This window comes from Camelus ferus, chromosome X (genome assembly GCF_009834535.1).
Source record: "Camelus ferus isolate YT-003-E chromosome X, BCGSAC_Cfer_1.0, whole genome shotgun sequence".
In the NCBI taxonomy this organism is placed as follows: Eukaryota; Metazoa; Chordata; class Mammalia; order Artiodactyla; family Camelidae; genus Camelus; species Camelus ferus.
In genome coordinates this window covers 38,709,482-38,732,004 of record NC_045732.1, presented here as the reverse complement: position 1 = coordinate 38,732,004, position 22,523 = coordinate 38,709,482, and the positions used below count along the sequence as shown (strand labels likewise).

Here is a 22,523-nt window from a genome sequence, read left to right as displayed (position 1 = left end):
TTGTATGTATCAATAGTTTAATCCTTTTTATTCTTGAGTAGTATTGCAGGACATGAATGCAGCACAGTTTGATCATTTATCTGTTGACGGGACTGTGGATACTTTTAAATTGTGAGTAATTACACCTACCAGGCTATTGGCATTCTTTCACTGGAAACATTAAGTGGATATTAAGTGAGATTAAAAAGGTACAAGGCAGAAACCAGTCCTCATTTCCCCTGCTGTTCTTGAAAAGGTATTAACCTAATCCACTTCCTTCTATCTGCTCTTCTCAGGACTTTTGTTCTGAGTAGGAACAAAATCTGGAAATTAGTTTAAAGCCAGCTCTCTCATCATCCCTTATTGAAAGCCTTGGAAAGCAAGAGATGATGTGAAGAAATTAGTCCCAAATATCCCACTTAACACCTAACCCCAGCAACATTACCAACAGTAGAATTAAATGATGCCAGATTTATAGTTACTAAATCTAGTTCTAAACTTCTGGATTTAAGAAACTGCAATACGGGGAGAGGGTGTAGCTCAGTGGTAGAGCACATGCTTAGCATGAACGAGGTCCTGGATTCAATCTCCAGTATCTCCATTAAAAAATAAATCAATAAATAAACCTAATTACCTACCCTCCCCAAAAGAAACTGCAATAACAAAAATACTAATGAGATGTGTTTTTTTCTATATTAAAAAAATTCAACAGATAGCACAGAAAACTAATTATCATTTTCACTCAGTTATCTTAGTGGAATCCTACTTTATCTCTACTGTCTCTATCCAGCATTGCTTATGTGATATATAATCTAGACAGCAGTTTATTAATACTATAAGATTAAAATAAAACAACCTTGTTTCTAGCGAATACTAAGATGGCAAATCTAACCGCTGGGAAGCAATTGTGGTTGTACCAGACAAGGGACATATCATCTGTTGGTCTGTGAACTCCTGAAGCTCCGTGCAATTCCTGCCCCAACAGCACTCTCCATGAGTTACCCTATGCGTGCACTTGTTCACTCTGTTTCTGTGCTGTGAGGACTTTAAGGTAGGTCTATATTTGATTCCTTTTATAACACCTACAAGTATGCAGTGAATTAATTAAGTACTAAAGAAACAGTAATAGTCAGCTCCCAAGTCTTGAGTGTTTGTTATGTGCCAGACATGTATGTCCTCAGGACCACACAGTAAGAGAAACAGATATGGATATGGAATTGAGGTTCAGAGAGGTTAAGGAAGGTCACGACTAGAAGTGGTAAAGGCAGGACTCAACTCCAGGGGGTTTGGATCTGAATTCTATGCTCTTCCTGACCTACTACACTAACTGGCCGGACTAGGAAATAAAGGGGGAGCCTTCAACCAGAAGCGACGTGTGGTTATGTACAGATATGGAGGTTAGAAAAGAACTTGAACCCTATTGAGTCAGACAATAACCAAAACCTTTATCAAACGTTCCTGCTTTTTGCCAGGTGCGAGGCAGAGGCTTCAGGGAAAACACGAATGAGCCCTGGGCTTGAGGAAGGGGCTCTCAGGCTGGTACGTGAAGCGGGCATACTATACCCTGCAGCAAATGGCACAGAAGAGGTGAAAATAAAGTGGCACAGAAACAGTCTGCAGAGGGAGTCTCTGGGACAGCCTGAGAGAAGAGGGGGATGAGCAGGAATTAAACACCCCCACTTGGGGTCTAATCTGCTCTGACAGACCCAGTGGATGCTTTGCTGAGAAGCTCAAAGGCATCTATTAGCCTGTGTCTCTAGTAGGCAAGACCCACCAGGTTAACAGGTCTATTTAGTTTCCTTGAACCTGTCACCTTTTCTGAACTGATTTATAGTCTTATCTTGTACCCAAATGTGATTAATTCTGTAGGTTTTCAATCATGAAAGGAAGCATTTCCACAGCTGTACTCAAGTTGCCTATGTCAAGCTCTGAAAAGTACCCCTAATTTAAAGTTTCTGTAACTAGCTATGAAAATTAGTTTTTATTCCATTTCTCCTTTGTCTTTTCATATTGAAAAAACACGTACTTTTGGTCTGACCTCAAAATCTTCTTTCACCCTTGATGATTTTAACACCTTCTACGGACACCTCCTCCAGTTCTGTTATTTCTTTCTTTGGGTACAACCAGAGAACCACATCTCATGTCACAGATGTGTACAACTGATATCTGCAGTTCAATACCAAGAGAGGGTGATTTATTTAATGGTAGGACTGTATGCATCATATTCACTTTTGTATTCCAGGCTGCACTTTGCTGAGTGCTTTGTATGAAAAGACACAATAAAATATATTCGATTAAATTTTTTTTTCTGAGCAAATTCTGAAGAACTGAAAATAAACTACTATAATGAGAAACATGTAACCACAGAAGACAATTTTATAGTGCTGTTTCCTTAAAGTCAAAATGAAAATTATTTTAATACTTGTATGTGTATAACACTTCATAATTTCCGAAGTGTTTTTATACTTCTTGTCTTATGTGATTCCACAATAACCCTGTTCTATAGACAAGTGTTTTTGTATTTTGATATTTGAAAAAGCAGAGGCTCATTGGGGTTAAATGATCCTGGGGCCATAGCAATGAGCAGAAGAGGGAGTCCTAGAACCCAGGTCTCTAACACCTGGTCCTTCCACTACAGACTGGCCCCTCCCGAAACCATGTTTTACTCTCAGCAACACTCCTGAATAGTCAACCTGCATTTGGTAATAAGATGATATACAATTTTTACTCTCTCTTTAATCTCAATTTTGTTTACTATATAAGATTTATTTTCTTAGGCCTTGGTCCAAACTTTCACAATGATAAATTTACTAGAAAGTAATCAAGCCCTGCCTTCAGAATAGTATTTTACTTTAATTTTTGCATAATTCATTTGGCAATCAGCTTACATCTAAAAATTAGGCTGATAACCATATATTTTAAATTTGAACATTTCTACTTTTTCTAAGAATTTCACTGATACAAAGTTTTATGCTACTGGTATGAAATATTACTCAAAAAAGCATAAATATGTCAACTGTTTTAAAAATGTTTCTGAGTCTATTTCTTTAAAGAGGAATATACTTTTAAGGTCAATAAAACTTTGAGTCTAGAACAATTTCATTACAAGAGTGGAAAAAGTCTTATAAAAAAGTTGACTGAGTAAAAATAACCTGAAAGGAGGGCAGAAAAATAAACAGTAGAATGTTTAGAAAGTTCTCAGTGTCACAGTAGGTTGAGTCTGTCTTAAAACTATTTCCCTCTAGCTTTGCTATGAAAAATGTCAAACATGGAAAGCTGAAAGAATTGCACTCACCACCTAGATTCTACAATGAACAGTTCTTGCCTTATCACATTATCTATCCACCCATCAATTCATCTTATTTTCTGTTCATTTCAAAATAAGTGGCAGAATGGTCAACATCAGTATACTTCACCCCTAAACATATTAGCATAGATGTGAATACTTCTCTCTCCAGGTAAAATTTACATAGAGGGAAATACACAAATCTTAAGTGTACTATTCAATGATTTTTGATAAATGTATACACTGCATACATCTGATAAACTGCATACACACATGTATGAAGTTATTTCAGTAACAAAGATTTTTATGTGCTTATTTAAAAATTATATGTTTAGCTACAAAACCCAGTATCACTGAGCTATTTCAGCATCTGAATCTAGTCTCATTTCTCCTAAAGTTATCAATAACCTCTCTTTCCTATTACGTTAGCCATCTAATTTACACAATACTGAATCAGTACACGTGCTTTCATATCACCCAAAGCCCTGTCTCACAAGCACAATAGCATTGAAAAATCTGCTTATTAAGGCAGAATTACATTAAAATTCAATTTAAGTGTACATTTTCATCACTCCACAAAAGTTCCTTCTTGTCGCTTTGCAATCTCTCCCCCCTACCCCCTCTCCTGGACAACAGCTTTTATTCCCATTGTAGAAAGCAAATTCTGGTTATCAGTCAAGTTATAAGTAATAATGAATCCTGTAATGAAAATTGGATTTTGGACTTAAGCATCTGTGCTATATCCAATTCAAGTTATGAAAACTTACACATGGTGATAAATGTTTTAGATTCTTTTTGTATAGATTATAGTACAGATGACTCAACATTTATTAGTTAAAAGAAGTAAACTCTGCAAATGTATTCTGTCAGAGTATACATACCATAATTCTAACGCCATTACGCTTGTTAAAATAATCTATATTTCCAAATAGCAACATCACTGGGCACAAATTTGTCAAAGTACTTTAAATAACATTCTGCTGGTTGTTAGGTGCCCATTCATATAAGGCTTTACAACTAAGGAAAAGCACTACTTGACACCTCTAAGATGCTTTCATTCCCAAATGACATGATAGGTCTGCTGATATGAAAAAAAAAAAAAAAAGAGAGAGAGAGGTGCTAAATCAGGAGAAATAAAAGCAGTTACAAATGGGAAGAGTCTTATATTTCAATGGTCATTAACTTGTAGGTAGTGGGCAGCCTCTGAGATGGCCCCCAAGATCCTGGCCTCCTGGTATTCACTGTCTTATATAATCAATCCCTTCCCTGGAGTATAGGCTGGATTTATTAACTCACTTGTAACAAACAGAATAGGGAAGAAGTGATAGGGTGTCACTTCCAAGATTAGGTTATAAAGACTGTCGCTTCTATCTTGGGCACCCTCTGTCACTTTTGCCCTCTTGCTTTGATCATCTGTGCTGGGTGAAGCGAACTTCTAGGCCGTGAGCAGCCCTGTGGAGAGGCCCAACAGTCAGGGAGGAACTGAAGCCTGTCAACAACTATGTGAGTGAGCGTGGAAGAGGAGTCTCCCTACACTTGGGCCTTCAGGTGAGACCACAGCTCTGGATGACACCTTGAATGCAATGTCATGAGAGACCTTAAGCCAGGGCACTCAGCTAAGCCATGTCCAGATTTCTGACCAACAGAAACTGTGAGATGATAAATGCTGTTTTGAGGTTATTTATTACAGAGCAACAGATAACTAATATATAGTGAGATTTTTATATGAGATTTTGATATTAAATTGGCTGCAATTTGAGCTATAAGTCACTAATGCAAGAAAGTGTGACAATGAATTTAATTATAAGCACCCAGATTTTCTGTTTATCTTTGTCTCTTATATACTTTCCCCTCAGTAAGCACAATGTTGGGGTAAAGGCTTTTTTTCTATTGTTTTAATTGAAATTATTATTGAGATAATCGTAGATTTATATGCAGTTGTAAGTAATAATACAGAGATCCCTTGTACACTTTGCTCAGTTCCCCCACTGGTAACATTTTACAACACTATCGTGTAATATCACAACCAGAACACTGACATTGATATAATCTACCCACTTCATTTAGAATGCCTTAGCTTTACTTGTACTCATTTGCATGTATGTAATTTCTTACATACTTTTTACTTTAAATAGTGTCACATACTCAAATTATATCCCTTTGTAATTAAAATCTAGCTGTACTACTCCTTATAAATGCTCTTTCTGATGGTCGAAGTTGTGAAGAGAGAGAATCCAGGAGTTTATTTCACACCTCCATATTAATAAACTGAAAATAGACTCAGTAACAGAGAATAATAAACTGTTTGTATAGATTATGTAACTGTTAAAGGAACATTCACTTACCCTGAAAGTTTTCTTGAAAGCAAATTATGAAATAGTTATCCTTTCCACAGAAATTAATGTATTTGTGCTTGAAATTCAGATGTGAAATAATATTAAGTGCACTTAAAATTTTAACACTGCTTCTTTTTCCTCTTACGAAAGAAGAAATTAATATTATTTGTATAACAATGCCTCAGCAAATCAACATATACAAATTTCCACGGTAAGGTCAGGCAGTGTTAAAATTCATAAATAAACATCTAGACACAAACAGCCAAGGAAAAAGTCAAGCTGATTATGAACCATGCAAAGCCAAACACTTTTGCATAAAAGAGAAACCTTAGAGGAAAACAAAGGGATACCTACTTTCTGCTGCTAGAAGTCCTAGGAGGAAGGCAGCATATGGACAAACAACAAACAGTATGATTTTAGAGCAAGCAGGTTATCAAGCCACAGGTGGGCCCAGCAGATGAGCCACAAGAAGCATGGTCTCTTAGCTGAGCCCAAAGTGAGCCCTTGGGTTTGGTGAGCACGCTCTCTGAGTTCTGATTCTGACTTCTTTGATTTGAAATACGAGCACAGAATATTTCCACTTTGAGTTATAAAGTAACAAAGCAACAATACATTGTTTATCTTAAGATTAAACTTAATAGATTCTAGAGAATGTATAATGGACTAATTTCAGTAATCAAAATAGGAAAAAAACCTCTTACATAACAATTATTTTACAATGTAAACAGCAAACCTTAAACAGTTAGACTCTTCTTTAGATGACGAATTGGAACACAGATTCGTTTTCAATTATTTTTTTTAAATTAAAATTGTGATTTGGAATAGAATTTGAGGGGACCAAAATAAGATTGCCAACTTTTAACTTTGTCAAGCAAGGTCATTAAGAAAAGAATTTTAATTACCTACCATTTATTATCATTTCATAGAAAGAACAGAAAAGGCATTATTTAAGGATGAAAACCAGTCCAACTCAAGAAAGGACAGTTAGTTGGTGACATTACACTGGTTCTCTCGCTAACTCCTCCTTCCCCACCCCCACACCCCTGTCCTATGAGCACCTGCTATATGATTGTTTTTCTCTTTTTGACATGGGTTTGGAAGAACTTTCAGGTAAAGATGAGAAGTGCTTTGTGTTTTGTATTGTAAAACAAACCTATACAAATTTAAACAGAAAGACAGTGGAAACGATAATGGTGGGAACTTAAAATAAATGACGCAGAATTAAAGAACTAGAATTAAACAGAGAAGAATTTAGGCTTGAAAATTAATGAAAATATTAAAAATAAAGATACATTTAAAAATGAAAATATAGATGTGTTAATTTATGAAAGTGGAAACCTCTTATGCAAGTCTACACAAAATACAATAGGCTTTCAGCAACTAACCATACAACCAATCCTGTTAGTTGCAGAAAAGGGAATTTGCAGCAGGTAGACATCTGATAAATAATGTTGACAGTAATGACAATGCCTCCCTTTAAATGGCTTAGTATTAAAAGCTGATTTTAGGAACCTATGAAAAATTCCTGATTGCCATGTGAAATTGAGGAAAATAGAATTTTTTCCAAACATTTCTCCTGTCATTGACGTCTGACTATATAAAAATTTCCTCTTCATTTAGGGTAGGTAATGAGACATGCACACTGTATAATAATTCTACCTTTTATTTGTAGCAACTGGACAGTACCATTTTAAACTATTGTAGATACATCTTACACATCAAATGAAGATACAGACTGCTTGAAAGATCACTAAGATGCAGAAATTTTAGAAGAAAGAAAAAAGAAGAAATAGGGTGTGACTGCAGGAAAGGGAAGCAAAAAGGAATGCAAAATTACAAACAACTAATTTGAGGGCTTGCAGGCTACCCGTAAGACAGTGCAAGAAATTTCTTTTTTGTTTAAAAAGTAAGTACTGTATCAGAAACTATTTGAACCATACCACTTAGAGATTGTACTGAAAAAAACAAAAAAAATTGGGTAATACAAATGTATTTAATAGAAAATAAGTACGTGTATAACTATAGACAATTCCTTTCCCTAAAAGAAAAATCCAGCTCTTTACAGAAAGGAATACTTAAGAGCTCATTAAACTCTTGTTTAAGCAGAGGTAAATATTAAGAGGTAACATTAAAGATTAGCTCTATGAAGCTGTTGCAAGGACTATCCTGCTCCTTAGGCCCATTTCTAAAGATGAAAATGGTATTAGAGATCTTGACCTAAAATCTCTAAATATATTCCAAGTATGTGACTATATCATGTAGTCACAGGACAACATAAAACCGTTACGAGATCCAGTTGCCCTAGATAGGGTTGACTGTGATGACAGAGGAAAGAGGTTCCTGTTAACAACAAGAAAAAATGACAAAATGGAAGGAATGAGATGGACTGGAAGAAGACAAGACAGGCATGAGGCAACAGGGGGCGCTGGGGAACATACCTATGACATAACTACGGCCTGGCCTTTCAAGTGCTAATAAGGGCCCTGGATAATTACCAAGTCAGCACAAGAGGAAAACAGTAAGTCCTTCTCCTCAGAGTCCTTCCCTTGGACTCCCATTCATGTATGTTTTTGGAAATCACCTTCACTCAAAAGAGGAAGATTCACATCCCAAATGGCAAAGGTCAAAATGAGGAACTATGCAGCTGCTGGAATGGGAAATCTGATCCTGTTCTTTTGCTCAAGGTATAAGCACAAACCAATCTGTAAGAAACTGTGTGTGTGTGTGTGTGTGTGTGTGTGTGTGTGTGTGTGTGTGTGAGCGTGTATGTGGAGGGGAGGCGAGAAGCCTAAATACTGACAAATGCTCACGGTTCCAACATGCAAGAAGCATAAGCACATCCCTTCTTCCTATGCTACTAACTGTGAAGGTCAAACAACTCATGCTTTAGGAAGGGCCCTGGGCCTTGGTTCCAATGATAATACATGAATATTGAATGAGCCAGTCCAAGAGTACAAAGAGCAATCACCAGCACAAAGTCAACTACATGACAAATACTGAGTAAATCTAATTAAAGAAAGAAAAGCTGAGGCCAGAGGACATATGATGTAGGAGTTAATTAAATAAAAACATAAATAAAAAATTAAAACCTTTAACACACATACATGCATTTATGTGTACATACAAATGGGGCCTATGTACTTTTAGTAAGTAACCCTTGAGAATACCTCACAGGTAAGACTGAAATATGAGCATTTTATAAAGTAATTTTGTGAACTCTAGTGTGTTTTTCCAGGAGTACCTATATACATTTCATCAAATAGGTAATTCTTCTATGTTCTTCTCTCTTGAATGCTTGTAGACACGGGCTATAGGCTTTATAAAAGAGAAGAACCTGTAAATTGTTTCAAGAGACAATTCGCAAGACAGCTTCATGTTGAAAAGATTCAATTAAAAGCAGTGTTGTCCCAAAGTTCCATCTGCTACGGTTGACATGGGGAAAATCTCACATCAGAAGTTTTTGTTGAGGTAGAAGGTAAGCAGACAGATTCAAAAAGCCTGACTACAAATGTTGGATTGGATGAAGTGCAATGTTGAATCTGGAGTGGGGAAAGGGGAAGAAGTATTTTGAGGTATTAAAAAAAAAGTGAAATGCTGGTTTGGAGCAGTAGGGGAAAGCAACTTCGGCATTAAAATGAAAAGGAACCAGACGCATGTGGATGGAATTTGGCTGCTGACAAACTTCTTTAGAATCCCTTGGAGGATCTGACTAGGTTCATGGAAAAAGTTCATTCATAATGGAAGAGAAAGGATGTAGACACCAAAGGATTCACACTGGTGAATGAATGAATGATTCAATTACCTGAGGAGGTAGGGTCTTCAGAGAAATCTGGCAACTCTTCAGGGGGATCCCCATAGAATGAGTTGAATTTGTGACTTGACACAGCTGCTAGTACTGCCCCCTAAAGTAAAGAGATGAAACATATTATTAAAACAAACATCTAAATACAAAAAGTTAATTAACCAATGGTTATTTAAGAATTAATCAGAAAGTCAAATATATAGGAGAGGAGAGCCAAAAGAGAGGTGGTTTTTAATAATTTTGGATTCCTTTAGATAAGTCACATATGCATATACCAGAATAAGAGTGCTGGGGAATGCAAAAGTATATGAAACCACTTCTACCTTGAATTCAAACGTCTACTAGACAATGGAATAATCTGCAGTTACCATAAAACAATGCTGCAGAAGAATGTTACTGAAATGGAAAGATGCTTGTGATGAATTACACACAAAAAAGATTTAAAAACAATCTATAGTATGATCTCATTTTTGAAAAAAAGTTAATATAGATATAAAAGACATATATCAAAATGCTAATAGTATTAATTATCCCTGGGTAGTAGGAATATGAGTTATTTTTCCTTTTTAAAATCTTTTTTTTTCTTTTTTGTTATTAACAATGACTATGTGTTAGTCTTATACAGTAATTCTCAAACAGGTCACACAGTTGAATCCAATTCATACGACTCTTTTAAAGCACATGCATAGCCTTCGCTGACTCCTGGTTGAGAATCACTGTCATACTGAGTGCATGGCATCCCTTAGGATGGCTGGGTAGAAAATGGTTGGGAATTATTGTTTCAGCAACAAGAAGAACGATAAAAGTTATTTTGTAAAAGTGTTCAATTATGTGACCATTAGGCATAGGTCTGTGTTCCTTGGCTGTGTTCAGTTTTTGTCTGCATGACCCTCCTTGAGTTAGTCATTTAACCTCTTGAGGTTTTCTCGTGTAAAGTGAGGATATTAAAACCAACATACCTTACGTGACTGTCAAAAGTCATAATGTTTATGAAAGTGCTTTGCAAACTATAAAGCATTTTGTAAATGCAACTTATTACCGACCCTACTAATATGTAGCTAGAACATGAGCACAGCCTTCGCTGCTCCTGGTAGACCTGCCCACTTAGGGAGTCTCAGTATCAAATCACTAATAAAGTGGTCTAAATGTAAAGTAGTCTAAGTCTAAATTTTAAACATTGAACTCCTGGATTTTTCTGAAAAGAAAGATCAATATTTTGTGTATGTAGGTATTTATTAACTATTATCAACAATTATAACAATAAATTACTAATAATTATGAACAATTCTAATACTGTATTAATAGAAACATATTTCTAAAAGGGTCATTTTTTTTGGGGGGGGCCATATTAGGGTTTCCTTCTACAAATATAAATTGAAAAAAGAGATAGACTACAGAAAGGGAAGAGCCAAAAAAACAGAGAAGTAATCTTGATGATATTACTCCAGGCAACTTTTTAGATTTCCAAAAGTCCAGGGTTAACACATGAGAACTACTTATGCAGAATTTTATCATCAGCTACTAAGATGAAAAAAATAGTACTGAATGTTGAGTTCTTCTTTCTACAGTAGAAGCTTATTTCACTTTACATATTACACATGTTCCCTAAACGCTGGGTGAGAATGGAATTTTATATATCAAATCATATGCTTCCCACACATTGAAACTAAAATTTTAGAGATGCTTTATTTTCATTTCCAAATGAAGTTCTTAATATGTTAGTTTCATGTTTCAAGGCCCGTTCTAGCTACTACTATAATAAAGATTTAGAAATATGTATACTAGGAAAGCTCTATTTAAAAGAGCCCTGAGAGGTAAATTCTTTTGAGATAATAGTAGCAAGTTCCTAATTTATCTGTCTTATGGCTAGCAGTTTTGGTTATTTATTTCTTTAAACTCAGCTACTGCACATGGTTAGGATATTCAATGCAAAGCTATTATGTAAAATGGCAAAAAGGTTCCACAAGTTTATGGATTTATAGAATTTTATTAGAGTTTGAGAGTCACCCTTAGAGATGATTCATTCTAAGAGACTCATTTTGCAGATGAGAACACTGAGGTCCAGAAACTTAGCAACCTATGAAGGTTGCTGCCAACTTAGAGATAGAATCAAGTGTAGACAGTAATATGTGATTCAGATGTACTGAAGAATAAAGTATTTCATATTTCTTGCACACAAAAAAAGAAAGAGTAGACAGAATTGAGGTCTTCTGACTACTCTCCCCAGTTCAAAGGTTTTTTACTATACCAGGAGTCATACATCTTTTTCTGTAAAGGGCCAGACAGTAAATATTTCAGGCTTGCAAGGCATGTGGTCTCTGTTACAACTATTCAACTCTGTCATTTAGCATGAAAGCAGCCAGACAATATATAGATGAATGTACATCACTGTGTTCCAATAAAACTTTACATATAAAAACAGAAATATAGATGTATTAATTTATGGAAGCGTAAAGTGCTTATGAGAGAGCTTTGGCTCCCAGACTATAGTTTGCCAACCTCTCTACTACACTACACTATTGCTATTGAAGAGTCTGTGGGTATAACACAAACATAAAACCAGAGCTTATACAAGTAGTTCTTCAAAGTTCCCAGTTTATTAAATCCTTGATAAAGAAGCTTTCTATCTACTTTAGTTTAGAAGATATACTTTAGTAAGTTTTGAGAGTGAAACGAAACAATTTTCAGTTAAGAAGACTATTCATAACCTGTTAAGATAATTAAAAATAAAGATGCATTTTTCTACTAAGCAAATTAACCTAGAAAGGAGAAGGCAGATTCTAAATCCAAAGAAAAAGGGAACTACAAGTAATTAAGTTCAATCATAACTGTAGTTAATATGTCAAACATCAAAATGAAATGCTCCTTGCCAGATGATTCTGTGTCTCATTTAAGGAAGTGGAGAACAAACAAAATGGTTAGCTCAGACTTCTGCTAAATTAAACTACTGTATGCACTTAAGGAAGCAACAAAGTTATTAAGGAACAGGAGAGCTGAACACAGATGAAACACTGACTTGAAGACAGAGCCAAAAGCCAATATCCCCTTTCTGGTGCCCTCTAACTGATCTCCATGAAGTTTGACAGGCACAAGGGCAGGGAGGTACACTTCAAAGAGTTTAAATACAAAACACACAAGTATGAGATGTAGGGTATTGGCTTTGCACCCAAGTGGCAAGATAAGGCATAATATTTTGTGATATACTGAGGGAGCAAAACCTAGCACAGGGACATACAAATACAATTGTGAGAAGAATTTGAGAGAGGATCGTCTTACTAGGCTTTAGAACCCTGAACTCAAAGCCCTACAAAGGGTGGAGAATCTGGAGAGGTTGAGGCTGAACAGAGGTGACCAAAAGGCTAGAAAATCATTTGGAGGTAGAAATGTTCAAGGATTTGGGTAGATTACATGTAAGAACTAGGCCCTAGATGACAATGAGGTAAGATCATTGAGTAAATCAGAACCTCCCATCTCTCTCCATCCAGTCACAACCCAAGTTATTCAATTTAGTCAGCAGAGCCTGTGATACTTAAGCATAATCTAAACACAAGTCTAAAACATGGAATTTCATAATTAAGTCAGGACATATGACTAAAGGAGTCTGTGCTGTCTTCTCTGAAGAAGATTAAAAATGAGACTTGTAGTAGATATGGCTATATTCAAGAGCAACTGCATGGAATAGGTATCTGAGGAATCCTTTTGGGTCTGTGTATAAGTATTTTATAAAGATAGTCTTTTAATGTATATAATAACTTTCAAAAACTAGACTTCCTAACTTAGGAAGTAATAAATTCTGTATTTCAGAATCAGAAATTAATAGAATTACTTTGTAAAATATAGGAAGATCAAAATCATGTCAATTATTATTTATGTAACTGTTCATACCAGAATAACAGTTTTCAGTTTTTAGAATTGACAGTGCCTTTTGGATACCAGATTTACTTACTGCTCTGAATAGCTGGAGCCCACATCCATTCTGCTAACTTCCTGCCTCTGAGCAAACTGTCACTACAGGAGAGGACTGTATGTAAACGCTGGCTTTCATTAGAGCACGAAGGTCCTTGATAAATCCTTAGGTTAGCTCTTGTGGAATTGATAGAAGGGGGAAGGTTGCCAAGAGGCAGCTAATTAGAGCTTCCTGGCTGACCTCTCAAAAGGTGCTGTTTAGGTGTACTGTTACTTTTGGAGGTGCCAAGACTCCAGACAGCAGTGCTATGCAATAGAACTTTCCATGACGGTGGAAATGTTCTATACTCGTACTGTCCAATACAGTAGCCACCAGCCCATGTGGTATTTAGCACTTGAAATGTGGCTAGTGTAACTGAGAAATCAAATTTTAAATTTTATTTAATAGTAATTAATCAAAATTAAAATTTAAGTAGCCATATGTGCCTAATGGTTATTGTATTGGATAGTGCAGCTCTGTAAAGTACTAGAAACAGCATTCCTAAACAACCTTTTTCTAGTTCTGCAAAAAGCAGGAACCCAAGAGACCAACTGGTAAGTTAGAGAAGTATGCAGCCTACAGTTTTGCAATCTGCAAAATCAGTAAGGGAAAATTGTAGGAAGTTATCAGAAATCTCCCTCAATTTCTATATATACAAAGAATAAATGGTTTTATCCTCTACACCGAGAACTCACCATTTCCTGAACTGACTGCAATCAACTTACAAATACAGAATGTTGCTTCTATGTATATAGGATTTCTTTGACATACTTCACTATAGGGAAATTTGCTTTCTGGAGGTAGAAATAATTCAATGAAGCAGAGGATGGTTTCTAGGACAGATTCCCTCCTGAGCCTTTTCCCTAGACAAACAAGCTCAGACACCCGCAGACATCCCCCTAACCCTTTCCCCCACCATGCCCCCCTTGCTCAGTAACTCCAAGCAGATGGCACCCACGGTTAGAGCGTAGGTGTGCCTCCTTAAGAGACACATACCTATAGGAGACAGATTTTCCAGATAGCCCGGATCAACAGTCTGTCCCATGCATCCTAATATTCAGTCTGAACAAATATGGTCCTCATACCTAGTCCAGTGCTCAGGTCTATGTAGTTTATAAAGGAAGTTTTGCTTCTAGAGGATTTTTAAAAACCTTAGTATTGAAATTCTAGGGCTCAGTATGAAATAAAAGGAGAAAACTCAACATATGAAATGTCTGATTGCCAAAATGGGGAAAGAAACTTTCCATCATCATTCACAGATGGAAAGTCAAATAATGAAAGGAAAATGAAAAGAAGTGTGTGGTAATTCAAATCACATGTAGGGTTCTATATAAACCTTTTAAATCTATAGTTCGAAAGATAGTCTGAAAATGATGTTAACACTTTATTACCGTCCAAATAATTTTCTCATTAGGATTTGTTGTCTCCTGAATCCTACTGAAGAGGTTAAATGCCAATACGAATGTATGATTATGGAAAGGAACAATTTCTGATTGTTGAGTACTGATACTATTATAACCAATAATGAGTAGTAGTCTTGAAATTTCAAGAGAGTAAAATGAATAATGCTTTATATTCTCACATAAAGCAGTTTCACAAAACTTTCAGAATGAGAAAAAGGTTCAACTGCAAAAATAATAAACTCACTACCAAAAATACATTAAAATTTATTCTAACAGGTATAAGCCTTTTGGAAGGCAAGTTATTTATAGAGATCAGAAATCTGAAATACATGTATATACTCTGATGCCATCAATTCCAGTAGCAATGAATTTACCCTAAGAATATAATCAGAGGTGTATAAAGACTTATTAATGAGAATAAAGCCAATGCAACAGTATTTATAGCTGTGGAAAACTGGAAGCAATGGCCATGTCCACCAGCTGGTTAATTAAATTACGAAATGTACTGTGATGGAATTTTGCAGAATTATTACAAGTTTGTGCTCTAATGACTCTCAATAAGGTTAACTTATCAGAATCACTCATGGGGCTTTTTCAATAAACACTAGTCTAGTTCCAAAACATCCTCATCATCCCCGCACACCCATAAAAGTCCCTATACCCATTAAGCAGTCACTACCCAGTGCCTGGCAATCACAAGTTTGCTTTCTGTCTCTATGGACTTAACACACATAAAGACCTATTCTAGATATTGGAAATACATAGACTCCTCCAATATGTGACCTTTCATATCTTTTATTGCATGTTGATATCCAATTGTCCTAGCATCATTTTTTGAAAAGACTGTTCCTTCCCCATTGAATTGTTTTGGCACTTTTGTTGAAAATCAACTGATCATAAATATAAGAATTTATTCCTGGACTCTAAATTCACACTGATACACATGTCTAACCCTATACGATGCCAGTACCTCAGAGTCCTGATAACTATAGCTTTATAGTGTTAAAATTGGAAAATATAAGTCCTCCAACTTTGTTCTTTTTTTTAACAGATTGTTTTGGCCATCCTTGGTCCTCTGCATTTCCATGTAAATTTTAGGATCAGTTTGTCAGTTTCTGCTAAAGCTTTGATAGGGATTGTGTTGAATCTACACATCAATTTGGAAAGAACTGCCATGTGAACAGTAGTGAGTTTTCCAATCCAAGAACATTAAATACCTCATTTATTTAGATCATCTTTAATTTCTCTCAGCAATGTGAGCTTACAAGTCTTTAAATTCTTTTGTTAAATTTATTCTTAGGTATTTCATTCTTTTTGATGCTTTTGTGAAAGGAACTGTTTCTTAATTTCAAGATTATTCATTGCTAACATACATATGTGTATAGAAACACAATTCAATTTTGTATACTGATCTTGTATTTTGTGACCTTACTTAAGTTGTTATTTTTAATAGATTGTTGCAGATTCTTTAAAATCTTCTATATACAGGATCATGTCATCTGTAAACAAAGTCAGCTTTACTTTCTCTCTGATGTGAATGCCTTTTATTTTGGTTTTTGGCTTGACTGTACTAGAGCCTGAGAATTTGTATTTTTAGTAAGTTCCCAGGTAATGCTGATGCTGCTGGTCTAGTGATCCCCCTTGGAGGGCCACTGCTGTAAAGAATGTGTATCACATGATGAGGAAAAGTCATAGTAATAATATATCATGTGATAGAGGAAAGTAATGGAAAGGAAGTGAATGTTATATCACAAGTATAAGATCCTCTTTCTAGATACTGTGAAGGAAAAAGATCAAAATGGACAAAAAAATCTAAGCATAATCATTTTGGAACAAATACATAAATAGAGATTATCCAATGAACTTTTGGTGTCCTATACATTTTTGGAAAGTCTTTAAAAATCTCAAAAATGTTAATGATATCAGTGACTGGGAAAAAGCTAAGATGCAATGGAGCATTCGTTTAGGAATTATAGTTGTTTATAAATAGTGACCATATCAAAGATACTAAATATTAAAATAATAATACAACAGTAACAATAAAATGTTAATAGAAAATATTCTCTATGGAGCACTTATGACTGCCAGGTACTGTTCTAACTGCTATAATATATTAATTCATTAAATCCTTACATCCCTATGACTTAGCCATTATCATTATCCCCATTTTACAGATAAGGAAATTGAGGCACATTCAAATAAACTGTTCAAGGCTACACAGCTAGTAAGTGCCAGTAGTCAGGATTCACCCAAGGCAATGTAGCTCCAGAGCTCACTCTTTCCTATAATGCTGTACTCCTTTACTTTCTTCTTGCCACTGACAATAAAAATTTCCTACTTCTGACTAAGTAACAAAAGCAAGTTTCTTTCTACTGCTTTCTGTGAACTTCCCTTTTAATCACTTCAAAGGAAGCCGTAATAATTTGGTCACTTCCCACCATTTGAGGAGCTTAAAAACAGTGTTTGGGTAGAAGGATGGTTACCTAGCTGTTCATCTGTGAAAATAAGTTGTGTGGTGGCCTCTGAGAGCCAGGGAAGTTGCAATCTCTGTGCGAGAAGCTCACAGAAGTGGCAGAATGAGGAGAATGAGTTTCTTGAGGAGGTACAACAAGCCTTAATCAGAGTGGCTGAATCACTCAAAGGAATACAGCCTCACCAGAAGCTGAAAAAACCTCAATGTTAACCCTGCTGATGTTCCTAATTCTAGGGTATTTGGTGGGTCTTGAAATTTTAAATAGGCCTGCAAAGGGATGTGGTAAATTCACATGACCCTCCTCTGCTGTGACAGCTTGTTCCTGTCCAAATGAATCTTAGTCACCACTTTGGCTATTTTAGGCCCAAATCTGATTCTGTGGCACTGGGAGAAATATAGCATCTGTTCCTTGTGATGGGGCAAGCCTGAGTCCCACAGTAAAAGGCCTATACTTGGGCCATGAAAGGTTCAGCCCCAGACGGGGTAATATCACATAGGCCAAAGCAACAGAGTTAAAAAGACTTTAGGGAAGAACTGAGAAAAAAGTGTAATTAATCATTTCTTTGAGAAAGAAACTAACTTCAAAAATGGCTGACCAAATTTCACTTTGGATAAGATTTTTTTTCTTTTGTAGGCTATACTGGTTCAGGTGTATAGCAAAGCAAAGAAATGAAAGTCTTGGAAAATTTCTTTGGGCACCATCTCAATAATGGCAGATAAATTAATAATTTTTTTTTGCTGAGGATTTTTAAAGTAAATAGAGAAGAGCCAGTTTGAGCCCCTGACTGAAAAAACAACTGGGAGAAAGGCTAAACTGGGAATAATCATCACCAACAATGACATGTTAGAATTTCTCTTGCTCTAGGGTACCATTCTACAATTGAACTTTTTGCAGTAATGGAAATGTCCTATATCTGCACTGTCTGATACAGTAGCCACTAGTCACATATGGTTACGAACACTTGAAATGTGCCAGTGTGACTGAGGAAATGATCTTTTACTTTTATTTAATTTTAATTAATTTAGATTTAAATAACTACATGAGGCTAGTGGCTAATATGTTGGCCACTTCGGTTCTGTAGGATAATATTGTGGCCTATGTAGTTTCCCACAGTTCATACAAATGTTCTTAGAAATCTAGAGTTGAATACAATCATTCACATATTTCAGGGGTCGAATAATAATGAATTAATAATATTATTGCAACTTATGACATATCTGAAAATCTTTATGCAGAAAAGTCTTTTAGTTGGCAGGAGTTAACGTGGCTATGGAGGACAGAGCTCATTTTTAAATAGTAATCAAAGTGAGCCAAACATGAGTTAATTTTAAGACCATAATACAACAGTTTCTTTTATTGGGGGAAGGGAGGAAATGCTGTCCTGTAAGATTTTTGCACAGTGTTGAAAAGATTCCATTATTTTATTTTGGGTCTTTTTCAAAAACCTTTTAAAGTCAACTGTGCTCTTCATACGGAGGAATTACTGGGGTTTTTTTGTTATTTATTTATTTATTTGGTGTGGTGGAGGATAGGAAGTGTGATAAAAGGGAGAAAGGTACCCTAGGAAGGATAAAGAAAAAGTGAGAAAAGTGATTTGAAAATATTTTCTACTAGACCAAGGGAGTAGGGAATTTTACTGCTTTGTGATGGTTGTTCAATCCTAGTTCCAATTCTAGTTTGGTATTGTTTCCACTGAACTAAACTCACATTTTTTGGTCAAAATATTTAAGTTTGAAAAATGTGGCCTAGATTCAAATCCAACAACAATGGATAATAATAGCAAATTATTATTTTTAAAGTAATTATATCCCGGCTATGAATTTTAAAGCTAGCACAAATCTAAATCATGATTAATATTCCATTTACTGTAACTTATTGTTTGGATTTATACTTAGATATTACCTTAAATGATTAAAAAAACTGAAATCTTACTGAAATGATGGCAACTTTTGGAAGTGAGAATTTAGCTGTAAGAAAATAATAGCCAAAACCAGGATAATAAAAACATTATCATCAGCTGTATCTGTCTGGCTTTTAGCTGATTTCTTTAATTTACCTTTAGTTTCCTCCTTGCATTGAATTTCCTCAGTTGCTCTACTGTTTCCGGAAGATGAATCTTGTAGGCATAACGATCTCGCTCCTACAAGAGAAGAAAGATAACACACAAAACTGTTTTAAAAAGTGAAGAAGCTTAACCTAAAATAACAATAATGCCCAAATTGGATATGAAGGTCAAAACTTGATAGTAAAACAATTCATTTCAAGCCAATAACAAAGGGCTGAAATAATGGGCCGTGTTATTTTCAGATATATATGGCTAGGTGGCTAAAATAATCGTAATTATTATGAAGGTATGAGGTTACCTCTGACATGATCTTGTCAGGTAAAATGAGCATTTGAAAAATTAACTCCACAACTAATTCAGCATGCTGAGTTGCCAGGAATAACTGAATTTTTAAAAAAATCAGTTATCTTCAAAACTAGGACAAACTTTTCAAGGCCATCTAATTCAACCATTTCCCCACATGGGATCCCCTTCAATCCCTGATGGATGATCATTTTGTTTGACCTTGTTCAAGAGGAGATCATTACTTTCTGGCAGCCCACTACAATTTTAAGAAACTGAAAAAGTTCTTACTCAGCCTGGGCCTTGTTCTATGCAATTGGGATAAACAAGTAATCAAAACCAACACAGATTCTGACCCTCATGCAGCTCATATTCCAGTGGGAGAAGATAAGAAAATACAAAAAAGGTACACTATAGAGTATGTTAAAAGCGTTATGGAATAAAGCAAAAAGTAAGGCAGAGTAAAGGTATACTGCACTTTAAAAAAGGGTGGTCAAAGTAGGCCTAATTGAGAAAGTGATAGCCAAAGAGTTGAGAGTGGTCTAGGCATATAGAAAAACTGATGCAAAGACTTCTCAGAGGAGGGAGTGTGCCTGAAATTTTCAATAAATAGCAAGGAGACTCGTGTGTGTGTGCGTGTGTGTAGTAAGTTCTGGTTGTTGGGTTGAGAATAGAATGGAAGGAGTTAAAAAAAAAAAAAAAAAAGGGCAGGGAGACCAGTTAGAAGGTTACTGCAGTAATCCAGGGGAGAGATGATGGTGGATGAAACCAGATGGAAACAATAAAAAGGGTGAAAGAATGACAGACTCTGAATATATTTTTTGTTTTACCGAAAAAGTTTTACTGAGGTATAACTACCATACAATTAATCGTGTTATATGTAAAATGTACGATTTGATAAGTTTTGACATATGTATACAAATATAAAACCATCACCTACAATCATGATAATGAACATACCCATCACTCTCTAAAGCGTCTTTGTGCCTCTATCCCCTCCCTATCCCCAGGCAACCACTGATCTACCCTCTGTTACTTTGCATTTTCTAGAATTTGATATAAATGGAATAATACAGTATGTATTCATTATTGTCCAGCTTCTTGCACTAAAGCATAAATATTTTAACTTCATCCATGTTGTGGCAGGTATCAATAGCTCATTTCTTTTTATTGCCGAGGGGTATTTGATTATATGGTGTACTATAACTTGTTTATTCATTCACCTGTTGATGGACCCTGGGTTATTCCCAATTTTTGGCTATTTTGTATAAAGCTGCTATGTACATTAATGTATAAGTCTTTGTATGGACATATGTTTCATTTCTCTAGGGGAAATACTTAGGAGTAGAATGGCAGGGTCATTTTATAGGAATACGTTTAACTTTTTAAGAAACTGCCCGACAGTTTTCCAAAATGGTTGTACCATTTTACATTCCTAGAGCAGTGTATGAGTTCCAATTGTTCAACATCCCCACCAACATTTGGTATGGTCAGTCTTTTTGAGTTTAGCCATTCTGATACATGTGTGTATAGGTATCTTATTGTGGCATTAGTTTGTATTTCCCTAATGACTAATGATGTTGAGCATCTTTGCATGTGCTTATTTGCCATCTGGGCACTATATAAATGCTTGCAAATTAAGTCCAAGATCACATTATTATTATTATTTTGTAACTAAAATTTCTCCTTGCACATGAACCACTTATAAAATCAATGTTTTGGTATCATGTACTTACAAAATTTATTTTTGAACTTAAATGTATGATTTTACAGTTAGTCCTGTCAAAGCTTCATCTTATTATCAGTGAAAATTCCTAAGGAATGAATATAAGCAATTTAAAATTTATTTTCTATATTAATGACTAATAGTAACAAGAGTTCCCCGGAGAGCAAAATGATCTTTTTCTTGAGTACATACAACACTTAAATGTCAAAACAGAGTGACTCCAATTTTCATTTCTGCTAGATTTTATGTGCTAAACATCTTAGAAATGATTTCATTATCTTTAGGGACTTAACCTCCTTTTCGTGCACTGAGCCAAAACAGATCCACCAATACAGAAGACAGAAGAATTTATCAAATAATTAACTAGCAGGGAAAAGGATAAAGTTATTATTTTAGAACAAACAATGGAATCTTTTAACGGATTGCATAATGTTACTATCTGTGGATTACAAATTTTAATTGTGTCATGTCTGGTGATCTTTAATTTAAACATTCACTGAAGAACAAACATCAAAATGGACTTTGCATTATTTTTTGAATGAAAATTGTTTTGGATCATGATGAAATATAGGGGCAAAACCACAGGGAAGGTCTTAAAAACAAAAAGAAAAAAAGAACCAAAAGGTACTGAATGGAATAGTAGAAAGACAATGGCTTTGGAGTCAGAAAAACTTTTGTTCAAATTCTGGGTCATTTAGGTACTAGCTGCATGACCTTACACTGTCTCAGTATCAGTTGTGCCTTTTTGTAAACTAATTTTATAGGATTGTTATGAAGATTAAATGAGATGCTGTATAGGTCCATGTTTGGTTTTCCTGAGTTTTAATAATGACTTTTATTAATCAAGACATGGAAATCTCTGATATAAAGTAATTTAGTAGCTTTTTAAAGTGTGTGTATGTGTATGTGTGAACAAATAGTTCACTAAATAAGTTTGGCTATTTTCTAACTGAAAACATGTTCCTATCACATAAGAAAAAAGGTAAAAGTGGAACAGTAAAAATTACACAGGACCAAACCTATGACCCATCTCTATTTTTATTTATTCACTTTATTTCCAAAAGAGGTGAACCAAGTTACAGCATGTTTTTGAATAAAGAGTCTAAGGCTGCTATGTTCAGATAGTAGCCACTAGGTGAGATATATTTACATATTTATAGAATTTAAATATAATATAGTAAAGTAATACATATTTAAATATAATTAAACATTCAGTTCTTCGTT

At 35.2% G+C, this 22,523-nt stretch overlaps 1 protein-coding gene across 1 annotated transcript in view; it reads right to left on the bottom strand.

Moving 5' to 3' along the window:
• CASK (calcium/calmodulin dependent serine protein kinase) overlaps nt 1–22,523 on the bottom strand; it is a 290,070-nt gene that overhangs the window by 54,695 nt on the left and 212,852 nt on the right. Inside the window, exons 9-10 of the mRNA XM_032474657.1 lie at nt 19,283–19,366; nt 9,404–9,503 (exon numbers count right to left, since the gene is read on the bottom strand). Coding sequence (XP_032330548.1) covers nt 9,404–9,503; nt 19,283–19,366 — 184 coding nt within the window. The remainder of the gene's footprint in view (nt 1–9,403; nt 9,504–19,282; nt 19,367–22,523) is intronic.